The 20,964-nt window shown below is 59.2% G+C and overlaps 1 protein-coding gene across 4 annotated transcripts; it reads right to left on the bottom strand.

The window, feature by feature from the left end:
- Positions 1-1,865: 1,865 nt before the first annotated feature.
- HS3ST6 (heparan sulfate-glucosamine 3-sulfotransferase 6) lies at positions 1,866-11,692 on the bottom strand. Of its 4 annotated transcripts, none has more exons than XM_084882435.1 (2): positions 11,170-11,692; positions 1,866-2,611 (listed from the first exon to the last, which is right to left on the bottom strand). In XM_084882435.1, exons 1-2 carry the CDS (start codon positions 11,580-11,582, stop codon positions 1,996-1,998), a joined length of 1,029 nt encoding a protein of 342 aa, XP_084738561.1. In that variant the 5' UTR covers positions 11,583-11,692; the 3' UTR covers positions 1,866-1,995. The 4 variants fall into 4 exon arrangements, with proteins under 4 accessions (XP_084738561.1, XP_084738562.1, XP_084738564.1 ...); XM_084882436.1 differs by having other exon boundaries at positions 11,197-11,692; XM_084882438.1 differs by lacking the exon at positions 11,170-11,692 and adding an exon at positions 10,374-10,401.
- Positions 11,693-20,964: the final 9,272 nt, after the last annotated feature.

Here is a 20,964-nt window from a genome sequence, read left to right as displayed (position 1 = left end):
TCCGGCCCCTGCCAACCAGGCTGCCATGCCATCCGTAAGTGGGGCCCCGGCATAGGGAATGGGGACAGAGCGGTCAGGCACATGTGCTCGCCACCCAGCAGGGATTCCAAAACACAGCATCCTCATTACTGTAAACTGGCCCAAGATGGGGCGGAGGCTGTGTGTACATCTCACCCCAGTCTGCCCCCATCTCTGCCACAGTTCCTCCAAGGTGACTGGGGACCAGCCCCTCGCCCTGCTCCTGGCTTGCTCTGCATGGTTGGCCTAGAAGACAGTACGGGTCCCTCAAGGCAGTTCCAGACTGGAGTGTCCTCAGGGTCCAGGACTAGGAGGGCAAGGGACAGGTCTCCTGGCTGCTGGAGACGGATGTCCCCATTTCCCTCCCCAACTTCTGCTGAGGCTCTTCTCATACACCTACACCAACTGAACTCAAGCCCTCGCCGTGGTGGGCCAAGTGGCAAAGGCAGTGGCCATGGTGACTGTGGGGCCACTAGCCAGAGAGGACAGTGGTGACTGACAAGCTGCTACTCCCCTCAAAATCCCCCCTCATGCTGACCCTGGGGCCCAGGACAGGGCGTGGCTCAAGTAGCCCAGGGTGGAGAGGCCACTTCAGAGTCAAGGATATGGTATGGCTTTAGCCAGTTTGGCTTGGCGGATAGAGCATTGACCTGTGGACGGAAGGGTCCCAGGTTCAGTTCCCATCAAGAACATGTACCTCGGTTGCAGGCTCAATCACTGGCCCTGGTTGGGGCTTGTGTGGGGGACAACCAATTGATGTCTCTCTCTCACATCAATGTTTCTCTCTCTGTCTCTCCCCTTCCCTTCCGCTCTCTCTAAAAATCAATAAAAAAAATATCCTCAGATAAGGATTAACAACAACAAAGATATTAAATAAAATAAAAATAAAAAACAGATAAAGTTGCTTATTTTTTAAAAAAGGATATGATATGGACCCAAGGCCTGGGATGCAGAAGCCACTGCCAGATCCTATAAGGGCCCGGGCAGCCTGGGCCTAAAGAGCCCTGGGGGTTATCAGTGAACTGGTGGCTGCCTGGCAGACAGCACTGTGGACAGGAGCAGTTAACGGTCATTACTGAGGGGCCCAGCATTGACACACACCCCAGCGGCCTCAGTCTGGCCTGACTGGGTTAGGAGCTGAGCCGACAGCTGGGCTGCAGATGAGCCTTTATTCCTGCCCATCCCCACCCTCCCATCTCCACCCTCCCGGAAGCGGGTAAACACAACAGAACTGGGACAGTGAGGGCCTGGGGCCTGTGGTATGGGCAGGGTCTGGTGAATGGGACCTGTGACTTGCCTGTGCTGGGCAGTGCAGGGCTGTGTGAGGACCTGACAGGAGGCTGTGAGACACACATCCCCGCACACAGGAGTCACCTCACACTCACTGTGCAGCAGCCCCACAAGGTCTCCCGGAGGGAACGTCCGCTGGGCAGTAGGAGGCCTAATTAGCTAACGTCATGGGTGCAGCCCAAAGAGTTGGGCAGACCCAGCTTTACTCCTGCCCCACCTCTCCAATGGGTAACCTGGGGCCTCAGTTTCCTCATCAGGAACACGGGACAGCCCCGCGTGGTGTCTCAGGGCTGAGAAGGGAGCTAGCTCTAGGGTGGCCTTCAGAGTCCCCAGAGCTATGCTGTGTGTCCCTGCACAGCAACTAAATCTCACAGCTGCTCACCTGTGACGTGTGGCCCAGCATACCTCAAGGGGTGCATACCAGTAAGCATCGAGCTTAGACCCCTTCTGGCTCTCTCATGATGCTCGCTAGCTCGCGGGTGTGATTACCATGTCCATGGGCAGCGGCACCTCCTGCCCCCACCCTCCAGCCCTCAAGGTCACACGAAAGAACACAGATCCAAACTTTATTTCTTAAATAGTTCTCTCTGCCCAGCATGTGCACACAGCCTGCGCCGGCTGGGTGACAGGCATAAATTAAGGTCGCTGCTGCGTGTCCCCAGACAGGGCGTGGGCCGGCCTGGCCGCTCAGTCCCAGCCGAAGTCCTGGCCGATCATCTGGTAGAACTTGCGGTTGAAGGGCTGGTAGAAGTCCCGCAGGCGCTGCACCACGGCCTCGGGCACCCGGGGGTGGGGCCGGCCCTTGGACTTGCCCAGGCAGCGGGGGCGGCCGCTCCCCTGGGCCTTCTTGAGGCAGGGGAAGCCCTTGGTGGCGTTGAAGTAGAAGTGCTTGTCCGTGACGACCCTCCTGAGGCCCAGGAAGTCCTGCACGCGGCCCACTTCCCCGGCGGGGTCGCTGACCAGCCGCTCGCCGCTGACGAACAGGAAGCGGGACAGCGGGAAGTAGCGCAGCCAGTTGTCCAGGTGCTGGGCGTAGAGGCCGATGCGCACGGCGCTCCAGGCCGTGTCCACGGGGCCCAGGCCGTGGCGGAAGGCCAGGGCGCGGAAGCTGGGCAGGCCCGGGGTCTTGGAGAGCGTCTGGGCGTAGTCGGAGATGGCCCGCGTCACGGGGTCCCGGACCACCACGATCAGCTTCGTGTCCGGGGACATGCTGTGGATGCGGGGCGGGGCCTCCAGCGTCACGAAGTAGCTGGGGGTCTTCTCTATGGTGATCTGCCCGTCCAGGGTGCGTGGCATCAGGCTCCTGCGGGGGGTGTGGCGTGAGAGGGCGCTGGTGCCCTCAAGCCCTCCCGTGATAGGCCAGCCCCAGGGACCCCAGGCCCGCCCACCGAAAGTGCCAGACGGGCAGCCTGGGAGGTGGGCTGAGAGCAGCCGCCCCAGCACAGGCCAACAGGGGGGGGGACTGTCCTGGCAGGCTGCCCACTCTAGCTAGATGGCCCCAACCCTGACACTGCTGTGCCTCTCACCCCTGACCAAGCACCAGTAGGGCCAGGGGCCCGGACTTGCCATCCACAGGGCTCTGCCCACCTCCCCAGCTCAGAGGCCCCTCCCTGCACTGTAGTTACCCCAGGTCACGCTTTCGTTAAATGGCTGGCGTTGTCCCCTAAGTTAGGCCATTAAGTATGGACGAGTGTCCCAGCAAAGGACCGCTGTTCTTTCCATTCCCTCCCGGCATGGCCCCTGGCACTGCCCCTGCCCCTCCGGTTACAGCCCTGATTCTCACTGACCTGGGCCCAATTCACATGCTGGAAGCCGCCAGCAGACCCCAGCCCACTGGGGAACAGGAAGTAAGGTGGCCTGAGGGCCCATCCCAAGAGCTCAGCAGCCAGGGCCTCCCAGACCTGGCTCAGACCCCAGGGAGCAAGGCCGTGACTGCAGTGTTCCTGTTCCTGCCGATTCCTCTCCTTCTGCCGAGGGGAGTGGGGCACTGACCAAGGTTCCGGGAGTGTTGGCTGAGGACAGCCCCCTGGCTGCCCCAAACGTGGGGAAGCCACACACACACACACACACACACACCACACACACACACACACACACACACACACACACACACACACCCCGTGCAGGCCGGGTACCCTGAGCAGTTTCCCCAGGTCAAGCCTCGCCTGCCAGCCAGGTACGCAGGGAGGGCGGGGAGGGCGGGCAGGGTGTGGCAGGGCCAGCTGAGCAAACAGCTCCAGGGAGGCCCTGAGAGAGGGCTGGAAACTAGGTCAATGGAGGCAGAGCCTGCGGGACCTGTGCCTTCAGAGGCGCAGCCTCTGCCCAAGGCCCTACCAACCCTGCCTCCGTCCTCTGAGGGGACTCCCCCACCCCACTGGCAGCCTCCTGGTCTGGCCCAGGGCAAGTTCCGCTTTCATCCAGCCTGCACTCAGCCTACGAGACCCCAGGTTTCCTCTTCCTCCTTAGCCCCAACGAAACTCAAGCTGGAGGAACGCACGTGTGCAAACCCAGTGCTGGGTGCTTGGCTTAGAGCGTGCTTGGGGTGGATGCCAGCCGTACCAGTGGCTCCCTGACACCACCCACGGTTCAGGGGAGGTGGGTGGGTTGATGGTCTTCAGGCTCTGAGAGCTCCCCTCACCCCCAAAACAAGGCCCCGGGCAGAGCTGGTCTACAGGAGTCACGGGGCAGGGAGGGGCGACAATTCTGTTTCCCCATCACGGTGACAAAGGAAGCTGGAATCTCCCTCCAGCCCCTCACTGCCCCGCTGGACAGGCGGGCACCCGGGCGCTCCGGGAGGGAGAGGAAACCCCGGGGTGGGGTGGACACCGACCACATCCTCCCACCCCCGCGCTGCAGCAGCTGGAAGCGGCAGTGTCAGCGTGGCTTCTGCCCCCATGCCCTGCCCTGTGCCCTGCGAGTACAGGCACCAGCCCTCCTGGGATAAGTTCAGTGAGACCTCGGGTGTTAGCAAGCACTGAGGCCGGGGCTGCAGCCTGGGGCAGCCGGCTCAGGGGGTTCCCTTTTCCTCAGGAGGGGATTAGGAGACGGGGCGTCTCCCCGCTGGACCTCACTGCTGAGACCCATGAGGGAAGCCTGGGCTGGGGCAGACGGACTGCCAGGGGGATCCGAAGCCATTGCCCTCCCTTCATGGCCCTCCTCAGGGAAGGAGCCAGCCCTGTTACTCCTGGGCCCCCCCTCCCATCTTGGACACCCCCTCCCCGTCCCTTTCTTCCCCCAGGCACCAAGTGACCCCAGAAGCACTTCCTCTTTCCCCACCCAAACTGGGCATTGGGGTTCTGAACACCGCCCCCCCCCCCACTCCCCACCACCACCCTGCACTCCTGCCTGAGGGAAGGAAGGACACCAGGGACGTCAGAGGAGCAGAGGGGGAGGTGCTTCCGGAACCCTGTGGGAGGGGGATGGGAAGGGGATGGGAAGGGGATGGGAAGGGGATGGGAATGGGGATGGGAATGGGGATGGGAATGGGGATGGGAATGGGGATGGGAATGGGGATGGGAATGGGGACGGGAAGGGGATGGGAATGGGGATGGGAAGGGGGATGGGAATGGGGATGGGAAGGGGGATGGGAAGGGGGATGGGAAGGGGATGGGAAGGGGATGGGAATGGGGATGGGAAGAGGATGGGAATGGGGATGGGAATGGGGATGGGAATGGGGACGGGAAGGGGATGGGAATGGGGATGGGAATGGGGATGGGAATGGAAATGGGAATGGGGATGGGAATGGGGATGGGAATGGGGACGGGAAGGGGATGGGAATGGGGATGGGAATGGGGATGGGAATGGGGATGGGAAGGGGGATGGGAAGGGGATGGGAAGGGGATGGGAATGGGGATGGGGATGGGGATGGGAATGGGAATGGGGATGGGAATGGGGACGGGAAGGGGACAGGAATGGGGATGGGAAGGGGATGGGAATGGGGATGGGAAGGGGATGGGAATGGGGATGGGAATGGGGATGGGAAGGGGATGGGAAGGGGATGGGAATGGGGATGGGGATGGGGATGGGAATGGGAATGGGGATGGGAATGGGGATGGGAAGGGGATGGGAAGGGGGATGGGAAGGGGGATGGGAAGGGGATGGGAAGGGGATGGGAAGGGGATGGGAAGGGGATGGGAAGGGGATGGGAATGGGGATGGGAATGGGGATGGGAATGGGGATGGGAATGGGGATGGGAATGGGGATGGGAATGGGGATGGGAATGGGGACGGGAAGGGGATGGGAATGGGGATGGGAAGGGGGATGGGAATGGGGATGGGAAGGGGGATGGGAAGGGGGATGGGAAGGGGATGGGAAGGGGATGGGAATGGGGATGGGAAGAGGATGGGAATGGGGATGGGAATGGGGATGGGAATGGGGACGGGAAGGGGATGGGAATGGGGATGGGAATGGGGATGGGATGGAAATGGGAATGGGGATGGGAATGGGGATGGGAATGGGGACGGGAAGGGGATGGGAATGGGGATGGGAATGGGGATGGGAATGGGGATGGGAAGGGGGATGGGAAGGGGGATGGGAAGGGGATGGGAAGGGGATGGGAATGGGGATGGGGATGGGGATGGGAATGGGAATGGGGATGGGAATGGGGACGGGAAGGGGACAGGAATGGGGATGGGAAGGGGATGGGAATGGGGATGGGAAGGGGATGGGAATGGGGATGGGAATGGGGATGTGAATGGGGATGGGAAGGGGGATGGGAAGGGGGATGGGGAAGGGGATGGGAAGGGGATGGGAAGGGGATGGGAATGGGGATGGGAATGGGGATGGGAATGGGGATGGGAAGGGGGATGGGAAGGGGGATGGGAAGGGGATGGGAAGGGGATGGGAATGGGGATGGGGATGGGGATGGGAATGGGAATGGGGATGGGAATGGGGACGGGAAGGGGACAGGAATGGGGATGGGAAGGGGATGGGAATGGGGATGGGAAGGGGATGGGAATGGGGATGGGAATGGGGATGGGAAGGGGATGGGAAGGGGATGGGAATGGGATGGGGATGGGGATGGGAATGGGAATGGGGATGGGAATGGGGATGGGAAGGGGATGGGAAGGGGGATGGGAAGGGGGATGGGAAGGGGATGGGAAGGGGATGGGAAGGGGATGGGAAGGGGATGGGAAGGGGATGGGAATGGGGATGGGAATGGGGATGGGAATGGGGATGGGAATGGGGATGGGAATGGGGATGGGAATGGGGATGGGAATGGGGACGGGAAGGGGATGGGAATGGGGATGGGAAGGGGGATGGGAATGGGGATGGGAAGGGGGATGGGAAGGGGGATGGGAAGGGGATGGGAAGGGGATGGGAATGGGGATGGGAAGAGGATGGGAATGGGGATGGGAATGGGGATGGGAATGGGGACGGGGAAGGGGATGGGAATGGGGATGGGAATGGGGATGGGAATGGAAATGGGAATGGGGATGGGAATGGGGATGGGAATGGGGACGGGAAGGGATGGGAATGGGGATGGGAATGGGGATGGGAATGGGGATGGGAAGGGGGATGGGAAGGGGGATGGGAAGGGGATGGGAAGGGGTTGGATGGGAATGGGGATGGGGATGGGGATGGGAATGGGAATGGGGATGGGAATGGGGACGGGAAGGGGACAGGAATGGGGATGGGAAGGGGATGGGAATGGGGATGGGAAGGGGATGGGAATGGGGATGGGAATGGGGATGGGAATGGGGATGGGAAGGGGGATGGGAAGGGGGATGGGAAGGGGATGGGAAGGGGATGGGAAGGGGATGGGAATGGGGATGGGAATGGGGATGGGATGGGGATGGGAAGGGGGATGGGAAGGGGATGGGAAGGGGATGGGAATGGGGATGGGGATGGGGATGGGAATGGGAATGGGGATGGGAATGGGGACGGGAAGGGGACAGGAATGGGGATGGGAAGGGGATGGGGAATGGGGATGGGAAGGGGATGGGAATGGGGATGGGAATGGGGATGGGAAGGGGATGGGAAGGGGATGGGAATGGGGATGGGGATGGGGATGGGAATGGGAATGGGGATGGGAATGGGGACGGGAAGGGGACAGGAATGGGGATGGGAAGGGGATGGGAATGGGGATGGGAAGGGGATGGGAATGGGGATGGGAATGGGGATGGGAAGGGGATGGGAAGGGGATGGGAATGGGATGGGATGGGGATGGGAAGGGGGATGGGAAGGGGATGGGAAGGGGATGGGGAATGGGGATGGGGATGGGGATGGGGATGGGAATGGGGATGGGAATGGGGATGGGAAGGGGGATGGGAAGGGGACGGGAAGGGGACTGGAAGGGGACGGGAATGGGGACGGGAATGGGGACGGAAGGGGACGGGAAGGGGATGGGAAGGGGGATGGGAATGGGGATGGGAATGGGGATGGGAATGGGGATGGGAATGGGGATGGGAATGGGGATGGGAATGGGGATGGAATGGGGATGGAGGGGGGATGGGAAGGGGGATGGGAAGGGGGATGGGAAGGGGGATGGAAGGGGGATGGGAAGGGGGATGGGAAGGGGATGGGAAGGGGATGGAAATGGGGATGGGAAGGGGATGGGAAGGGGGATGGGAAGGGGGATGGGAAGGGGATGGGAAAGGGGATGGGAATGGGGATGGGAATGAGGATGGGAATGGGGATGGGAATGGGGATGGGAATGGGGATGGGAATGGGGATGGGAAGGGGGATGGGAAGGGGGATGGGAATGGGGATGGGAAAGGGGATGGGAATGGGGATGGGAATGGGGATGGGAAGGGGATGGGAATGGGGATGGGAAGGGGGATGGGAAGGGGGATGGGAAGGGGATGGGAAAGGGGATGGGAATGAGGATGGGAATGGGGATGGGAATGGGGATGGGAATGGGGATGGGAATGGGGATGGGAATGGGGATGGGAATGGGGATGGGAATGGGGATGGCCTGCAGATTTTCCAGGCCACTCCTGCTACAAACCAGCTTTGAGATCTGAGATCTTCGGGACCAATTACTCATCCTCACCCGCCCTCACAGGCCTGTCTTGGCCAGGACGTGGAGGAGGGTGGGATGGAGGTTTGGGGTGGGGGTTGCAGACAGGGGAGGGGATGAGAGGAACGGGATCCTGACCTCCACGGGCAAGCATCTGACAAGCTGTTCCCGGGCCCGCCCCATTCATCTGGTCTGCATTTCCCTGTGGCTTCCATCCAGCCCCGACTACTCTCCCTCCTTGGTCTCATCCACCCTTAGGTCCTACATCTCTCCTGGGCCCCAGCCAGCCAGGCCTGCTTCTGAGCGAAAGCTACTTAGGGTTCCTGTGCGGATCCATAGGGGCTGGGGGTGGGGCACTGGTCCCCAACCACAGGAGCTTCTCCTGGGATGACACAGGGAGAAAAGCCCCACAGAAGCCCAGGTCCCTCCCCCATATACTCAGAACCCCACCCCTCATTAGCCCCAGGAGCCAAGGGGGTTTCCCCTCCTGCACCGCTCCTATCTCCTCTTTTCCCAAACACTAAGGTCGAAGTATAGCCCACCTGCCCCCAGACAAGACAGCCCTCCTGAGGAGACCTGGGGTGCTGGTCTGCCACACAGAAGATGCTCCGTGAGTGAGTGAATAGATGAGAAAATGCTGACTGAGTGTGGGGGTACTTGGAGGTCACAACCCCCAAAACGGAGGACCCTCAGGAGTCTGAGGAGTGGGCTAACTGAGGCCCAGTTAGAGGGGAAAGTTTGGCCAAGATTAACTCCGGGCAGCCCAGAACCACCTGCCAAGGCGGTGGGAAGGGCCAGGTCACTGCCTGGAGTGAGGTCAGTCACAGCCCACGGGGATGGTGTCCCAGAAACTCAGCTGGGGGTGCTGGCCGCTCCTCCTTGACTCACCACCCTCGCCCTCCACCCAAAGCAGGCTCTGCACTCCAGGAGGCTCAGCCCGGGTCCTGAGAGCAAACACCACGAGGTCATGCCCAGGGGCTGGGCACCCTCTTTGCAGCTGGGAAGTGGGGTCACAGTTCCAGAGGTTCACCGCACACTCCGAGTAGGTTGAAAGAAAAAAAGGGCCAGAGGCACAGGACACCTGTGAGCACCACGCCGCCCGTACATGCCAGCACATGACCACATGGCTAGGTACTCTGCACCACACTCGATCCTGTGTCCTGAGAATTCAGGAAGGGGCACCACCTGGTCCTCATGGGATAAGTTCAGCGAGACAGACCCCCTCTGAGGGCACTCCAGAAGCTCAGCTCCTGCACCAGCCAACGAGGGGTCGGCTCTAGCCAGCCCAGAGGGACAGCTCCGGATTAAAGGGTCAAGGCCACCAGGACTGACCCTCTGCACCCGCCTCCCCTTCCCGGTGGAAGTGGCTCTGAAAATAAAAAGGAAGTCCCTTCTCTACCAGAGCTAGACCGGCTCCTGAATCCCCTGGCTCCCTTCCCTGGCTTCTGAGAAACCCCAGAGCCGAGGATCTGCCCTCCAGGCTGGGTCTCGTGCCTGCTGCCTGCCAGGCCCCCATCCTCCCCAGACCTGTCCCTCGGGGCTGAGCGTGCACCCGGGAGCTGGAAGGGGCCCCGGGCTTCCTGACTCTGAGAAAAACCTTTTAGGGCTAAACCCAGTCTAGCCCCCCCCCCCTGCAGCCCCCCATTAACCCAGCTCAGTGTCTCCCCCAGCTTCTTGTAGTCAAAGTAGTTGGGATCTGTGTGGACTCAGGTTTATCCTTCACCGTCCCACCCCTTCCACTCCCCGCCCCACCTCCTCTTCCCCGTCCTCTCCACAGCAGTAGGTATCAGAGATGCTTTGGTGCCAGTGGACTGTCAGAGTGGGTAGCGGTCCCTCTGAGCTCTGACGCCAGAATTCAGCAGTTGGGTTCAAGGATGGACTCACCGCCCTCCCAGCACCACTCAGCTTCCTGAGGACCCCCTGAGAGCAGCAACCCTTGAGAGCTCAGGAGCTAGAACCCTGTTTCCACTGGGGCCCTTCCAAACCCGTGAGTGGTTTTTAAGGCAAAAGGCAAAGAAAGCAAATGGGGGTGGAGGTGAGGAATCTGGGTAGAGAATGCCTGGAGAGTGTGGCTTCTGCTACCCCCAACTCCCCACTAACTCACCAGGTGGCCGGGGGCAGGGTCCTCTCTGTCCGGTGGAAGCTGGTCCCAAGCTGGGGCTAAGGTGAGAGCTTGGGGAGTGGGGAGACTCACTGCCCATCCGCAAGCTCCCATTTCCCCCACAGGAAGGGACCGGGCAGGTGGCAGACTTGTGTGCGACTGACGAGGCCGCAGGCAGTGCCAACCTCAGCCGGGAGGGGCTGTTTCACCTGGGGATGGGGGCCCCCCCACATTCCATACCTTACCCCAAGGCCGTGCCGGTGGGGCGGGACAGCTACAGGGCGCCATGACGTGAAACTGGGGTCCTAATTCCCACCCTTGGGCACTGACTCCAAGGCACATCCTTCCTCCTACTGCCCAGACTTCCTCCAGACCCTCGGGACGCCCGAGATTCCTCTTCCCAGGACCAGGAGTGTGGGAGGCAGACACTTCCTGGGCGACCGCCCCTTCTAAGGGTAACTGGCCTGCAGGGGGAGGGCGACTGAGCCTGAACAATTTCTAATGCTGCTCAAACCCCGCTAGCCTGAAGCTACTTCTCGGCTGGGACCTCCCTCCCTCCCCCTAGTCCTGCTGAGACCCCTCAGCAGCCCCAACCAAGGCTTCCTTTCCCCAGAGTTTTCTAAGTTTCTTGGCGCTCCCGGCCAGTGGCCAAGCCTCGCCCGCTCCCCGCACCCCTACCCCAGGCTGATCACACCCTGCGACGCCCGGGACCTCTCCCTGCCTCCACCCCGGGGGCACCCCATGTTCCCCGGGAGGCACCGGCCAGGGAAGCGGGTGGGACCGGAGGACCCGCGCTCACCGGTACCAGGCGAGGCCGCGCTCGTACCACCTGTCGAAGAAGTGGGGCTCGGAGCCGAGCGCGCGGACGTCGGGGTGCAGGCGCAGGAACTCCAGGAGCGCGCGCGTGCCGCCCTTCTTCACGCCCACGATGAGCGCCTGCGGGAAGCGCCGGCGGCCCGGGCCGCTGGCCACCGGCAGGACGGGCGCTCCCGGCCCGCGGGCGGCGCGGGGAGGCGCGGCGGGCGCGGGGGCCGGCGCGGGGGCGCGGGGGGCGCGCGGGCAGCGGCCCGGCAGGGCGCACAGGCAGTAGGCTCCCAGCACCAGCGCGGCGAGCAGCAGCGGCGCCCGGGGCGGCCGCAGCGCAGCCCCCGGCCCGGCTCCCGCGCCCTGGCCGCCGCCGGCCCCGCCGCCCGGGCCGCCGCTACCTGCCATCCGGCCGGCCGCCCAGGCCCGGGAGCGGGGGCTGTAGCGGGGCGCGCATCCCGGTCCGCGTGGTCCGCCCGCGGCGCCGCCGGGTTTCTGCTCCGCGACCGGCCGCTCCGCCGTCCAGGAGCCGCGCGGGGAAGGGCCAGGGCGGGGAGGGGCGGGGGCGGGAGGCCCCGCCCCGACAGAGGCCCCGCCCCTCCCGGGCCACTGTCCCGCCCGGTCCACACGGGCACCCACAGGCGTCCCGGCGTGGAAACCTGGACGCGTCCGCTGGGAGACGCGGGGCTCCAGACTTCGGCCACAGACCTTCACCCCTGCCCTCGGATGGGGCAGCGGCGGGTGGGACGCAGGGCAGTGACAGGGCTGCCCCGCGGGTCCAGCACTAGGTCTTAGATTTTAAGACTTAGAAGGCCGATTCCTGGTTGGCACGGCAGGTGCGTGAGCTGAGCTAGTGGGCCAAGGAGCGCACACCTGGGCCCTAGTGCGCAGAGGAGTGGGGCCCTGCAGCAGACATGGGGCACCCTCTCTGCCCTGACCGGTTTGGCTCAGTGGATAGAGCGTCGGCCTGTGGACTGAAGGAGTCCCAGGTTCCGTTCAGGTCAAGGGCATGTACCTTGGTTGCGGGCACAAACCCAGTATAGGGTGTGCAGGAGGCAGCTGATGGATGTTTCTCTCTCATCAATGTTTCTAACTCTCTATCCTTCTCCCTTCGTCTCTGTAAAAAATCAATAAAATATATTTTTTTTAAAAAGAAAGAAAGAACGAGGGCACCCCTCACTGCCAGTCGGCTTGCCATTCATCAGATTCACAGTCCTGGTGGCTGGAGAGGGCTAGCCAGGTATGATTACCATTTTATTTTATGTTTAAATGTTTTCTTTTTATTGATTTCAGAGAGGAAGGGGGAGAGAGAGAGTGGGATAGAAACATCAATAATGAGAGAGAACCCTAGCCAGTTTGGTTCAGTGGGTAGAGCGTCGACCTGCGGGCTGAAGGGTCCTGGGTTGATTCCGGTCAAGGGCGCATGCCTGGGTCTTTGGCTTGATCCCCAGTGTGGGGCGTGCAGGAGGTGGCCGGTCCATTATTCTCTCTCGGATGTGAGGGCGATCTGGCTGCAACATCTGTCACCCCATTGATCGCCAGGGTTGATTCGGCTGATCTGGCTGGCTAGGTGGGTGTCCCCCTCCCCCCTCACCGATCCATGTGTGTCCCTCCCGAAGCTGCGCGCTCGGTCGAAGAGGACGACTTTCCCCCAAGAGGAGAGGACCGGTCTTCGGTCAAGGGTATCCGAGTAGCTGCGCTCCCCTGCTAGAACCTCCAAACAAGCTCTCAAGGTCCATTGTTTTCTCTCATCAATGATGTTTCTCTCCCTCTCCCTTCCTCTCTGAAATCAATAAAATATATATATAGTATTGTTTTTTTAAAAAAAAATAATGAGAGAGAATCATTAATCGGCTGCCTCCTGCACGCTCCACTCTGGGGATCAAACCTGCAAGCCAGGCATGTGCCCTGACTGGGAACAAACCCAGGACCTTTCAGTCCACAGGCGACGCTCTATCCACTGATTCAAACCTGCTGGGCTATGATTACCACTTTAGAGCGGGGAGGACAGGTTCAGGGAGGACAGGCGTCTTGCCCAAGGGCCCAGCGAAATTCAGGCGTCCGTCTCCTGACCCTTCTATAGTATCACATCGTCCGTCTCTGTGGCCCGGTCCACCTGGTGTCCCCTGGGGGTGTTGGCTCGGATGCTGGCGGTGGCTCCTGTTGGAGATCTGAAGCCTCGGGAGACCGGTGCCAGGAGAACGAGGAGGAGGAGCCCAGGCGCTGCCCTAGGAGCTCCCTCCGAGGGGCAGTGAGGTTCCGAGGTGACTCACAGTGATGGGACCTGTGCACGAGTGTTATGTACCCCTAAGTTCACTGAGCCACAGGACAGCACAAGAGGAGGAAGGCTGGGAGGAGAGCCAGGCTCTGAGGGTAGAGATGGACATGGACCCGTGTCCTCTCTCCACTCCTGTCCCAGCCCAGCCTTCCTGGCTACATGGTCAGCCAGCCTCTCCAGCCGATACCCAGAGGTCTCTGTCAGATTTGCTCGTTAGTGGCATCTGAGCAAGTCCCCGCTGCCTGGGCGCCTCCGAGGGGCAGGGGAGCCTCCGTGACCCACAATATGTCCAGAGCTCCCACAGAGCAGCCCTGTCCAGAGGGGGCTGTGCAGAGCCAATGGGTGCAGACCATTGACCGGGGCCCCAGCCCAGGTCCCAGATGCCAGGCCTGCACCTGCTTGTCAGGGCAAGACTTAGCCAGGGGCCACGTAGGCGGGGTGTTGGCACAGTAGTGTCTGGGTGCATGCTGGCACACGCAGGGTCAAAGTACATAAAACGGATTTGTTCTAAACAGGGTGGTTCTTCCCAGAGTTCTCCCGGTGCGGTCTCACAGCACCCACCCACAGCCCCAGCACCCACATACAGTCCCAGCACCCACACTCAGTCCCAGCACCCACACACAGTCCCAGCACCCACACTCAGTCCCAGCACCCACCCACAGCCTCAGCACCCACCCATAGTCCGAGCACCCACCTACAGTCCCAGCACCCACACACAGTCCCAGCACCCACACTTAGTCCCAGCACCCACCCACAGCCCCAGCAGCCGCCACTCAGGGCTCCAAATTCCAACATTAAACCTGGTGGCCCCTCCATCTCCCTGCCTCAAACCAGCCATTGTCATTTCCACCTTAATAGCCTTTGCTCATACTGTTTCCCTTGCTGAGAATGTCTTTTCCTTAGCCACCCCCTGACATACACACACACACACACACACACACACACACACCTGCTGGAAACTGTTCCAGAAGGAATTTGCCAAGAACAACAGGACACTGGATGCCCTGGGGGCAGGGGATGACATCCAGGAACAAGAGTCTTGGCTTGGAGACTCTGGCAACTAATCCCCTCCCTCCACCCACCATGTCTCTCAGGTGAGGGAGGGGGCGTGCAAATGTGGTGACACCTAGCACCTAGCAGAGCCCGGCACACAACAGGCACTCAGTAATGGCCGCTGGTGGAAGGATGTGAATGGAGAGTGTTAGGTCTGCGCCAACAGCAGCCAGGCCAAGAGCGTTTAAGAAATGATTACATTTTCTCACAGCGGGCTGAGACCAGTATGTCGGTGCCATAGCCAAGGGAGTGACTATGTTGTCTTGTATACAGGGGCTGGGTCAGGTTGCACCAGCAGCTGGGGCGGGGGGCGCCCTGGAAGATAGTAGGATATCTGGTGGGCACGCAACTCCGTCAGGCAAAGGGAAGTGCCCGCGCCGGCTGGGGAGCGTCTCTTAAAGACTGCAGGTGCAGGCGTTTGCTGTAAGCTATGAAAAGCACAGAGAACATGTCCAAACAGGAGAGGCCGGGAGCGGTACATCCGAACAGAGAGGTCAAGGACATTTCCTGGAGGGGTGAAGATCCAGCGAGGAGCAGGAGGACCGGATGCAGTTGTCGTGGGGAAAGGCCAGCAGCAGAGGAGGGGGTAGAACTGGGGATAGAGTCCCAGGCCCATCCTGGCGTGAGGGGGACAAGCCCTCGGCATCCAGCCTTCCTAGCCCCGCCTCCTAGCACTTGGCCTCAGGCTCCTACCTCCTGGCCTCTGGTTCCTTCTAGGAGACCTCAGTCTGGACTCTGAAGTCACAGGCTTCATTGAAATGCAATGCCCACACCATGCAGTTCAACCACTTAACGAGCAGAATTCGGAGGTTTTTAGTATATTTGCGATATTGTGCAACCATCACCACGATCCATTTTAGAACATATTCATAACTCCAAAAAGACGTTTCATACCCATTAGCAGTCACTTCCCTTTCTCCCCTCCCCGGCCCCGAGCAACCACTAATCTACTTTCTGTTCCTATGGGTTTGCCTGCTCTCCACATTGCATATCCGTGGAACCTACATCATGTGGCCTTTTGTGTCTGCCTCTTTCGAATAGCATGGTGTTTTGAGGTCCATCCCTATAGCGGTGTGGGCCAGGGCTTCGTTCCTTTCTAGGGCTGGCACTCCACTCTAAGCATGGATGAACCACGGTCTGTTGAGGTATTCCTGTATTCCTCAGGTGACGGATGTTCCCACCTTTTGGTTATTGTGAATAATGCTGCTGTGAACATTCATTTACAAGTCCTTGCATGAACTTACGTTTCATTTTTCTTGGGTACATAGCCAGGCGTGGAATTGCTGGGTCAGACGGTAGCTATGTTTAGCTTTTCACAGAGTCTTTTTGAGGTTACACTTGAGAAACTGCCTCTTCGTGTTCCTCACGCACAGGGCTGCTGCCTCCGCCTTCCCAGGATGTCTGCGTGGCTCCTCCACGCTGCCTCTGCTCTCCCTCCACATCGGGTCCAGCCCTGGCTCCCCTCTGGCTCCCTCCTGGGTGACCTAGAGACAACGGATTCCTCTTTCTGAGTCACATGGTGAAAGTGACTTTGGGGCCCCCAAAAAGACCCTAAGAAGGTCACCCACATCCTGCCCTGTGTGACCAAGGCAGGAAACATGTTCGCAAGTCCCTTCTGCCCAATAGGATCTCCCCAGGGGCCCTCGGCTGTGAGGGTCCAAGATGGCCAAAGCTCAATTCTCCTCTCCCTTCATCTGGACCCTCTGCCCGCACAGGATGGCCAGGAAGAGGCCCATCTGTCCATCCTCCTTAGGCCAGCCATCAGAGGTGCATATAGTCAGGTTCGATGTGGTGGCCCGTTGGCCAGGAGGAGGGAAAGTTTGGAAGGAAGGAGAGCTGACCGACCAAGTAACCACCATCCCTGGGGGAGATGACAAAGAGGCCAAGAGCACAGGGGGACAGAGAGGGCAAGTCTAGGGAGGGAATCCTGGGGGCAAGGTCATGGTAGGAGGAAGGCCCAGCCTAACCCCACAAAGCCGTGACCCGGCTGCCCAGCTATGCATCCCCTTCACAGGCTGTAATTACTTCTTTGTAGGTGATTTTGATCCCTGTCTGTCTCTTCCACCCCTCCACCCACCCATGACCTCTACAAGGACAGGGACAGGGTCAGCCTTGAACCCTTCTCTACACCTACCATAATGAGTGCTCATGGATTTGCTGAGCGACTCTGTGTGTGTGTGTGTGTGTGTGTGTGTGTGTAAGAGAGAGAGACAGCAAGACAAAAGAGTCTATGTGTATACTCCTTTCCCATGCCCCTCTCTACCTTTTTACCAGCCTGTCCCCAAGATGGGAACCCCCAGACAGAGAACCCAGAGGCAGCAGGGCTGGATGTTCAAGAAGCTGCATCCCTCTGGAAAGTAATTAATAACCACCTCCCTGGGAGGCAGCTGGGGGAGATTTCACACTTGAGGGGCTTCCAGGAACTTCCTCCCTTAGAACCACACCCTCACCCCCAGACCTACTCCCAGAGGCTGCTGGAATTCCAAGGGGAGGGGGCTGCAGCCAAGGGCCAGCCCAGCTGTCCTTGATTTATGTGGGGTTTTTCCACTTCGGATGCCAGATTCGCCTGAGCGTATAGAGGATGTGGTTTCCTCCAGGGGAGGGGTCCCTAAGAGATGTCTAACCCACCTACCTCACCCACCCGAGCCCCCGGTTCCCAGTTCTCCCTGGGAGGGAACGTGGTGGGGGTCAGGAGCCATCCCTGGGGCTGGAGACAGCCCCACAGCACAGTGCTGAGAGCAAAGGCTTTGGAACGTGATTTATGTCCAGCTCTGCCTCCCACCCCCGACCCAAGCAGGTGACCTTGGCAGGTATCCAGTCTCTGACCTCACTTTCCTATTCTATAAAACAAAAGTAACACGCCTCTCTGGGTGCCCAGCCCCTGAGCTCTTCATGAGAAGGAGGCAGTGGACATGTTTCAGGGGCCCCGGCACAAAGAGGGGTGCCCTTGAAGCTGCCTTCACCCTAGGAGGCGGGGTATTTCATAATTCATTCTGCCTGGTCTCCAAGTGGCCAGCCAGCCTAGCTTCCCAGAACCCAGGTCTTATTCCTGGTGACCAGCTAGACCTGGGGACACTGTGCCATTGGAAGGTTGGCCATGGGAGACAAGATTCCCAGTGCCGAGGAAAATCATTTGGGCAAAAAATGAAAAAGGATCTCAAGTCAAACTTATAGAAAATACTCCTTTATTAACACTTGGCGGAGAATATGTTTGTATGTTTTCAGAAAACAACTCCGAGACCATGTGGATTCTGGCAACAGAGAGGAATTGAAAGGACTACTCCAGCCATGAAGACAGAAGAGAAGCAGTCCAGAGATGGAAGACGCTGACAACACCTTGCCATGCTAGCAGACAGCAGCTGTGCGTCACTGAAGGATGCTCAGGACCAAACCAGAGAGGGTCGGACCTGCATCACCACCATTTGTCCACCAACCAGATCTGAAATACCATGGCTGACATGTACACATAAGAAACTGTTTGACATTGAAATTGGGTCTCAAAAGAACTGTTGGCCCAGAGAGAAACTCACTACCGACTGATTCATTTGCCTTTCAGCATAACCATTATTGCTTGTCTCATTTTTGGTTCTTATAAGTGTATTTCCGGTAGGACATGATCTCACTCATCTAGGGGAAATGATGAACAACATAAACTGATGGACAAGAACAGACCCAGAGACAAGGAGCCATGGGTCAGACTGTTGGACCTCAGAGAGAAGGTGGGGATAAAGTGGAGAGATCAACCAAAGGACTTGTGTGCACACATATGAGCCTAACCAGTGGTCAAGGACAACAGGGGGGTAGGGGCTTGCGTGGGGAGGGGTGAGGGATGGGAATGGGGAGATGAGGACAAATATGTGATACCTTAATCAATAAAGAAAATTTTTTAAAAAATAAAAAGATTCCCAGTGTCAGGAGAAACACATGAAAAGGTTCCCTTAGCCAGGAGTTAGGAGAAAGAAGGCCTTCTCCAGCTCAGTAGCCATGGAGCGGCCACACACCTGCAGGAAGCCTGCCTGGGCTGCAGCATTTGCCAGAAAGAGCCAGATCCCTCTCCTGTTCAGGGATGGGCCCCAACTTGCAACCCCATTCATTTCCCTTGGGTCTCCCTGAGGGGTCAGCACAGAGGGCCACTGCCTCTGGTCCTGCTTTTTCCGGAGGGCAGGGCCAGGCCCCAGGATGCTTCCAGGGGGCACCCAGCTAGACCTGCCAATTCTTCTTGCCCACCAGCTTGGCCCAGCTCAATTTACTACAATGCAGAAATCTTCTAGGCTGGCAGCCCCACCTCTGCAAGAGGGAAGGCTGGTAAGAGCCTTTATCCCCAAGGTGAGTTTAAAGGAGCAAGAGAAGAGGGTCGCACAGAAACAGAACTCTCAGCCCGCATCCCAATCCCCCCTCCCCTAACTTCACAGCTCGGTGCCAGGCCTCTGAGAGTAGAAGCCCCTGAGCATCATGGGAAAGTCTGGGTATTATTCAAATGGCCCCACATCAGGCCAGGTCTGTTCATCCATGCCCTGGTGAGGGGCCCCAGGGACTGTAAGGGTACTGTGAGCACATTCCATCAGAAGCAAGGGGCCTGCCTGGCAGGTGTTGCTCAGTGGTTGAGTGTTGACCTATGAATCAGGAGGTCACAGTTCAATGCCCAGTCAGGGCACATGCCCAGGTTGCAGGCTCAATCCCCAGTTGGGGGTGTGCAGGAGGCAGCCAATCAGTGATTCTCTCTCATCATTGATGTTTCTATCTCTCTTTCCCTCTCCCTTCCTCTCTGAAATCAATACAAATATATGTTAAAAATATTTTCAAAGCAAGGGGTCCAAATCAGGCTCAGGAACCCCATGCTCCACAGAGGACATAGGACCATGTGAATGTTTGCATGAACAGGCAAGAAAACGAAGTTTCAGCCAAAATCGGTTTGGCTCAGTGAATAGAGTGTCGGCCTGCGGACTGAAAGGTCCCAGGTTCGATTCTGGTCAAGGGCATGTACTTTGGTTGTGGGCACATCCCCAGTAGGGGGTGTGCAAGAGGCAGCTGATCAATGATTCTCTCTCATCGATGTTTCTAACTCTCTATTCCTCCCTTTCTGTAAAAATCAACAAAAATATATTCTTTTAAAAAAAGAAAAGAAAACTGAGTTTCAGAGACCTTCCACCAGGCACCAACCACTGTCCCCCCCAATGTGGAAAGCCCTAAGTTTGAATCTGCCCGTACACCAGTGACCTAATTCCAGGAGCGAGGCTAGCCTGGCAGCAGACAAGACACCTAGGAGAGCTACTCTCCATCCCCCTTCAGTTCCAGGGAAGTACCCCACCCCACAGCTGGCCAGACAGACACACAGACAGGTATAGCTCAGTGCCCAGGAAGACCCAGAACCCAGGGCCTAGGGCCCATCATCTTGGGGCAAGAGCTTCAAACTCCTTGTCCCTTCCCAATAGGTGCTCCCTATGCTGAAACTTCCTGCCCTGACATCAATACCTTCAAAACTGACCTCCACTCCCTCCTCAGAGAACAACGACCCCACCTGTGTCCGCTACCCAGGGAATTGCCATCCTCCCTCTAAGTCTAGCTTCCCTGGCCCACACCCCTACATCCGGACACACACCAAGACGCCTGGGCTCAGAGATGGGGGCCCAGCAAAGAACCACACTTTGGGACTAAGGAAGCGAAAAGCCACTGGAGTCGGAGGTGAAGGAGGAATCCCAGGGTATCATGCACCCCGCACTTTGGAGGCAGACCCACTGGACCCTCTCTCCTCTCTGCTCTGTCTCTCCTCTCTGGCAATGCTGCTGCCAAGCTCTTTGAAGCCAAAAGTAGCTTGTAAATGTCCTGCTTGGAGATAAAACATGATAAGACATGAAGCCAGGGGCTGAATCGTGGATAATCGTCACTTTCACAAGGAACAAATAACGCCTGGAGACAGGCACCGGAAGCCGTGGGCGAGAGGCTGAGACGGAGGGTGCTTACCTGCAGGGGACACCCGCTCCCAGCAGCCCCTGCTCCTGTCTGCACAGGACACCACCCACTGTCTTCCCCATGCTTCATGCCCCTACGCGCCATTAAGCAAAGTCCTAGTGCCCAGGGCCTGGGTAGGGTGATGGGTGATCCTGGGGTCCCTTCATTTCTCAGACCGGGGACACACTCCTGTAGATGGGATACAGAGGGAGTGGCTGAAGGCTGTACAGCGTGACGTACTTACATTCATCTGATGCTACTCTGTGCAGCCTCCTGAGGGCTCGGCATTTGGGAAAGGAAGTGAGATGGACCTGTCCTAGTCGCTGGCACTGAGGAGCTATTGCCCGGGGGTAGGGTGAAACCTGCAGGAGCCCAGTCTGTGCACACCTATGGGAGATGTGCCCAGGGCACGGCTCAGTGCAGGGGAGGGAGAGAACCACTGGGGCAGAGCCACCAAGAAAGGCTTCTAGCCGAAACCGGTTTGGCTCAGTGGATAGAGCGTCGGCCTGC

The sequence above is a fragment of the Pipistrellus hanaki genome (assembly GCF_964339955.1).
Source record: "Pipistrellus hanaki genome assembly, chromosome: 4".
Taxonomy (NCBI): domain Eukaryota; kingdom Metazoa; phylum Chordata; class Mammalia; order Chiroptera; family Vespertilionidae; genus Pipistrellus; species Pipistrellus hanaki.
This window is presented reverse-complemented; position numbering and strand designations above follow the sequence as displayed.

Bases quoted from the DNA above. Each gene is read 5' to 3' on its own strand.
- HS3ST6 (XM_084882435.1), bottom strand. From the start codon at position 11,582: ATGGCAGGTAGCGGCGGCCCGGGCGGCGGGGCCGGCGGCGGCCAGGGC. The intron at 2,612-11,169 runs GTGAGCGCGGGT...CACCCCCCGCAG, and splicing joins CGCGGCCTCGCCTGGTACCG to GAGCCTGATGCCACGCACCC.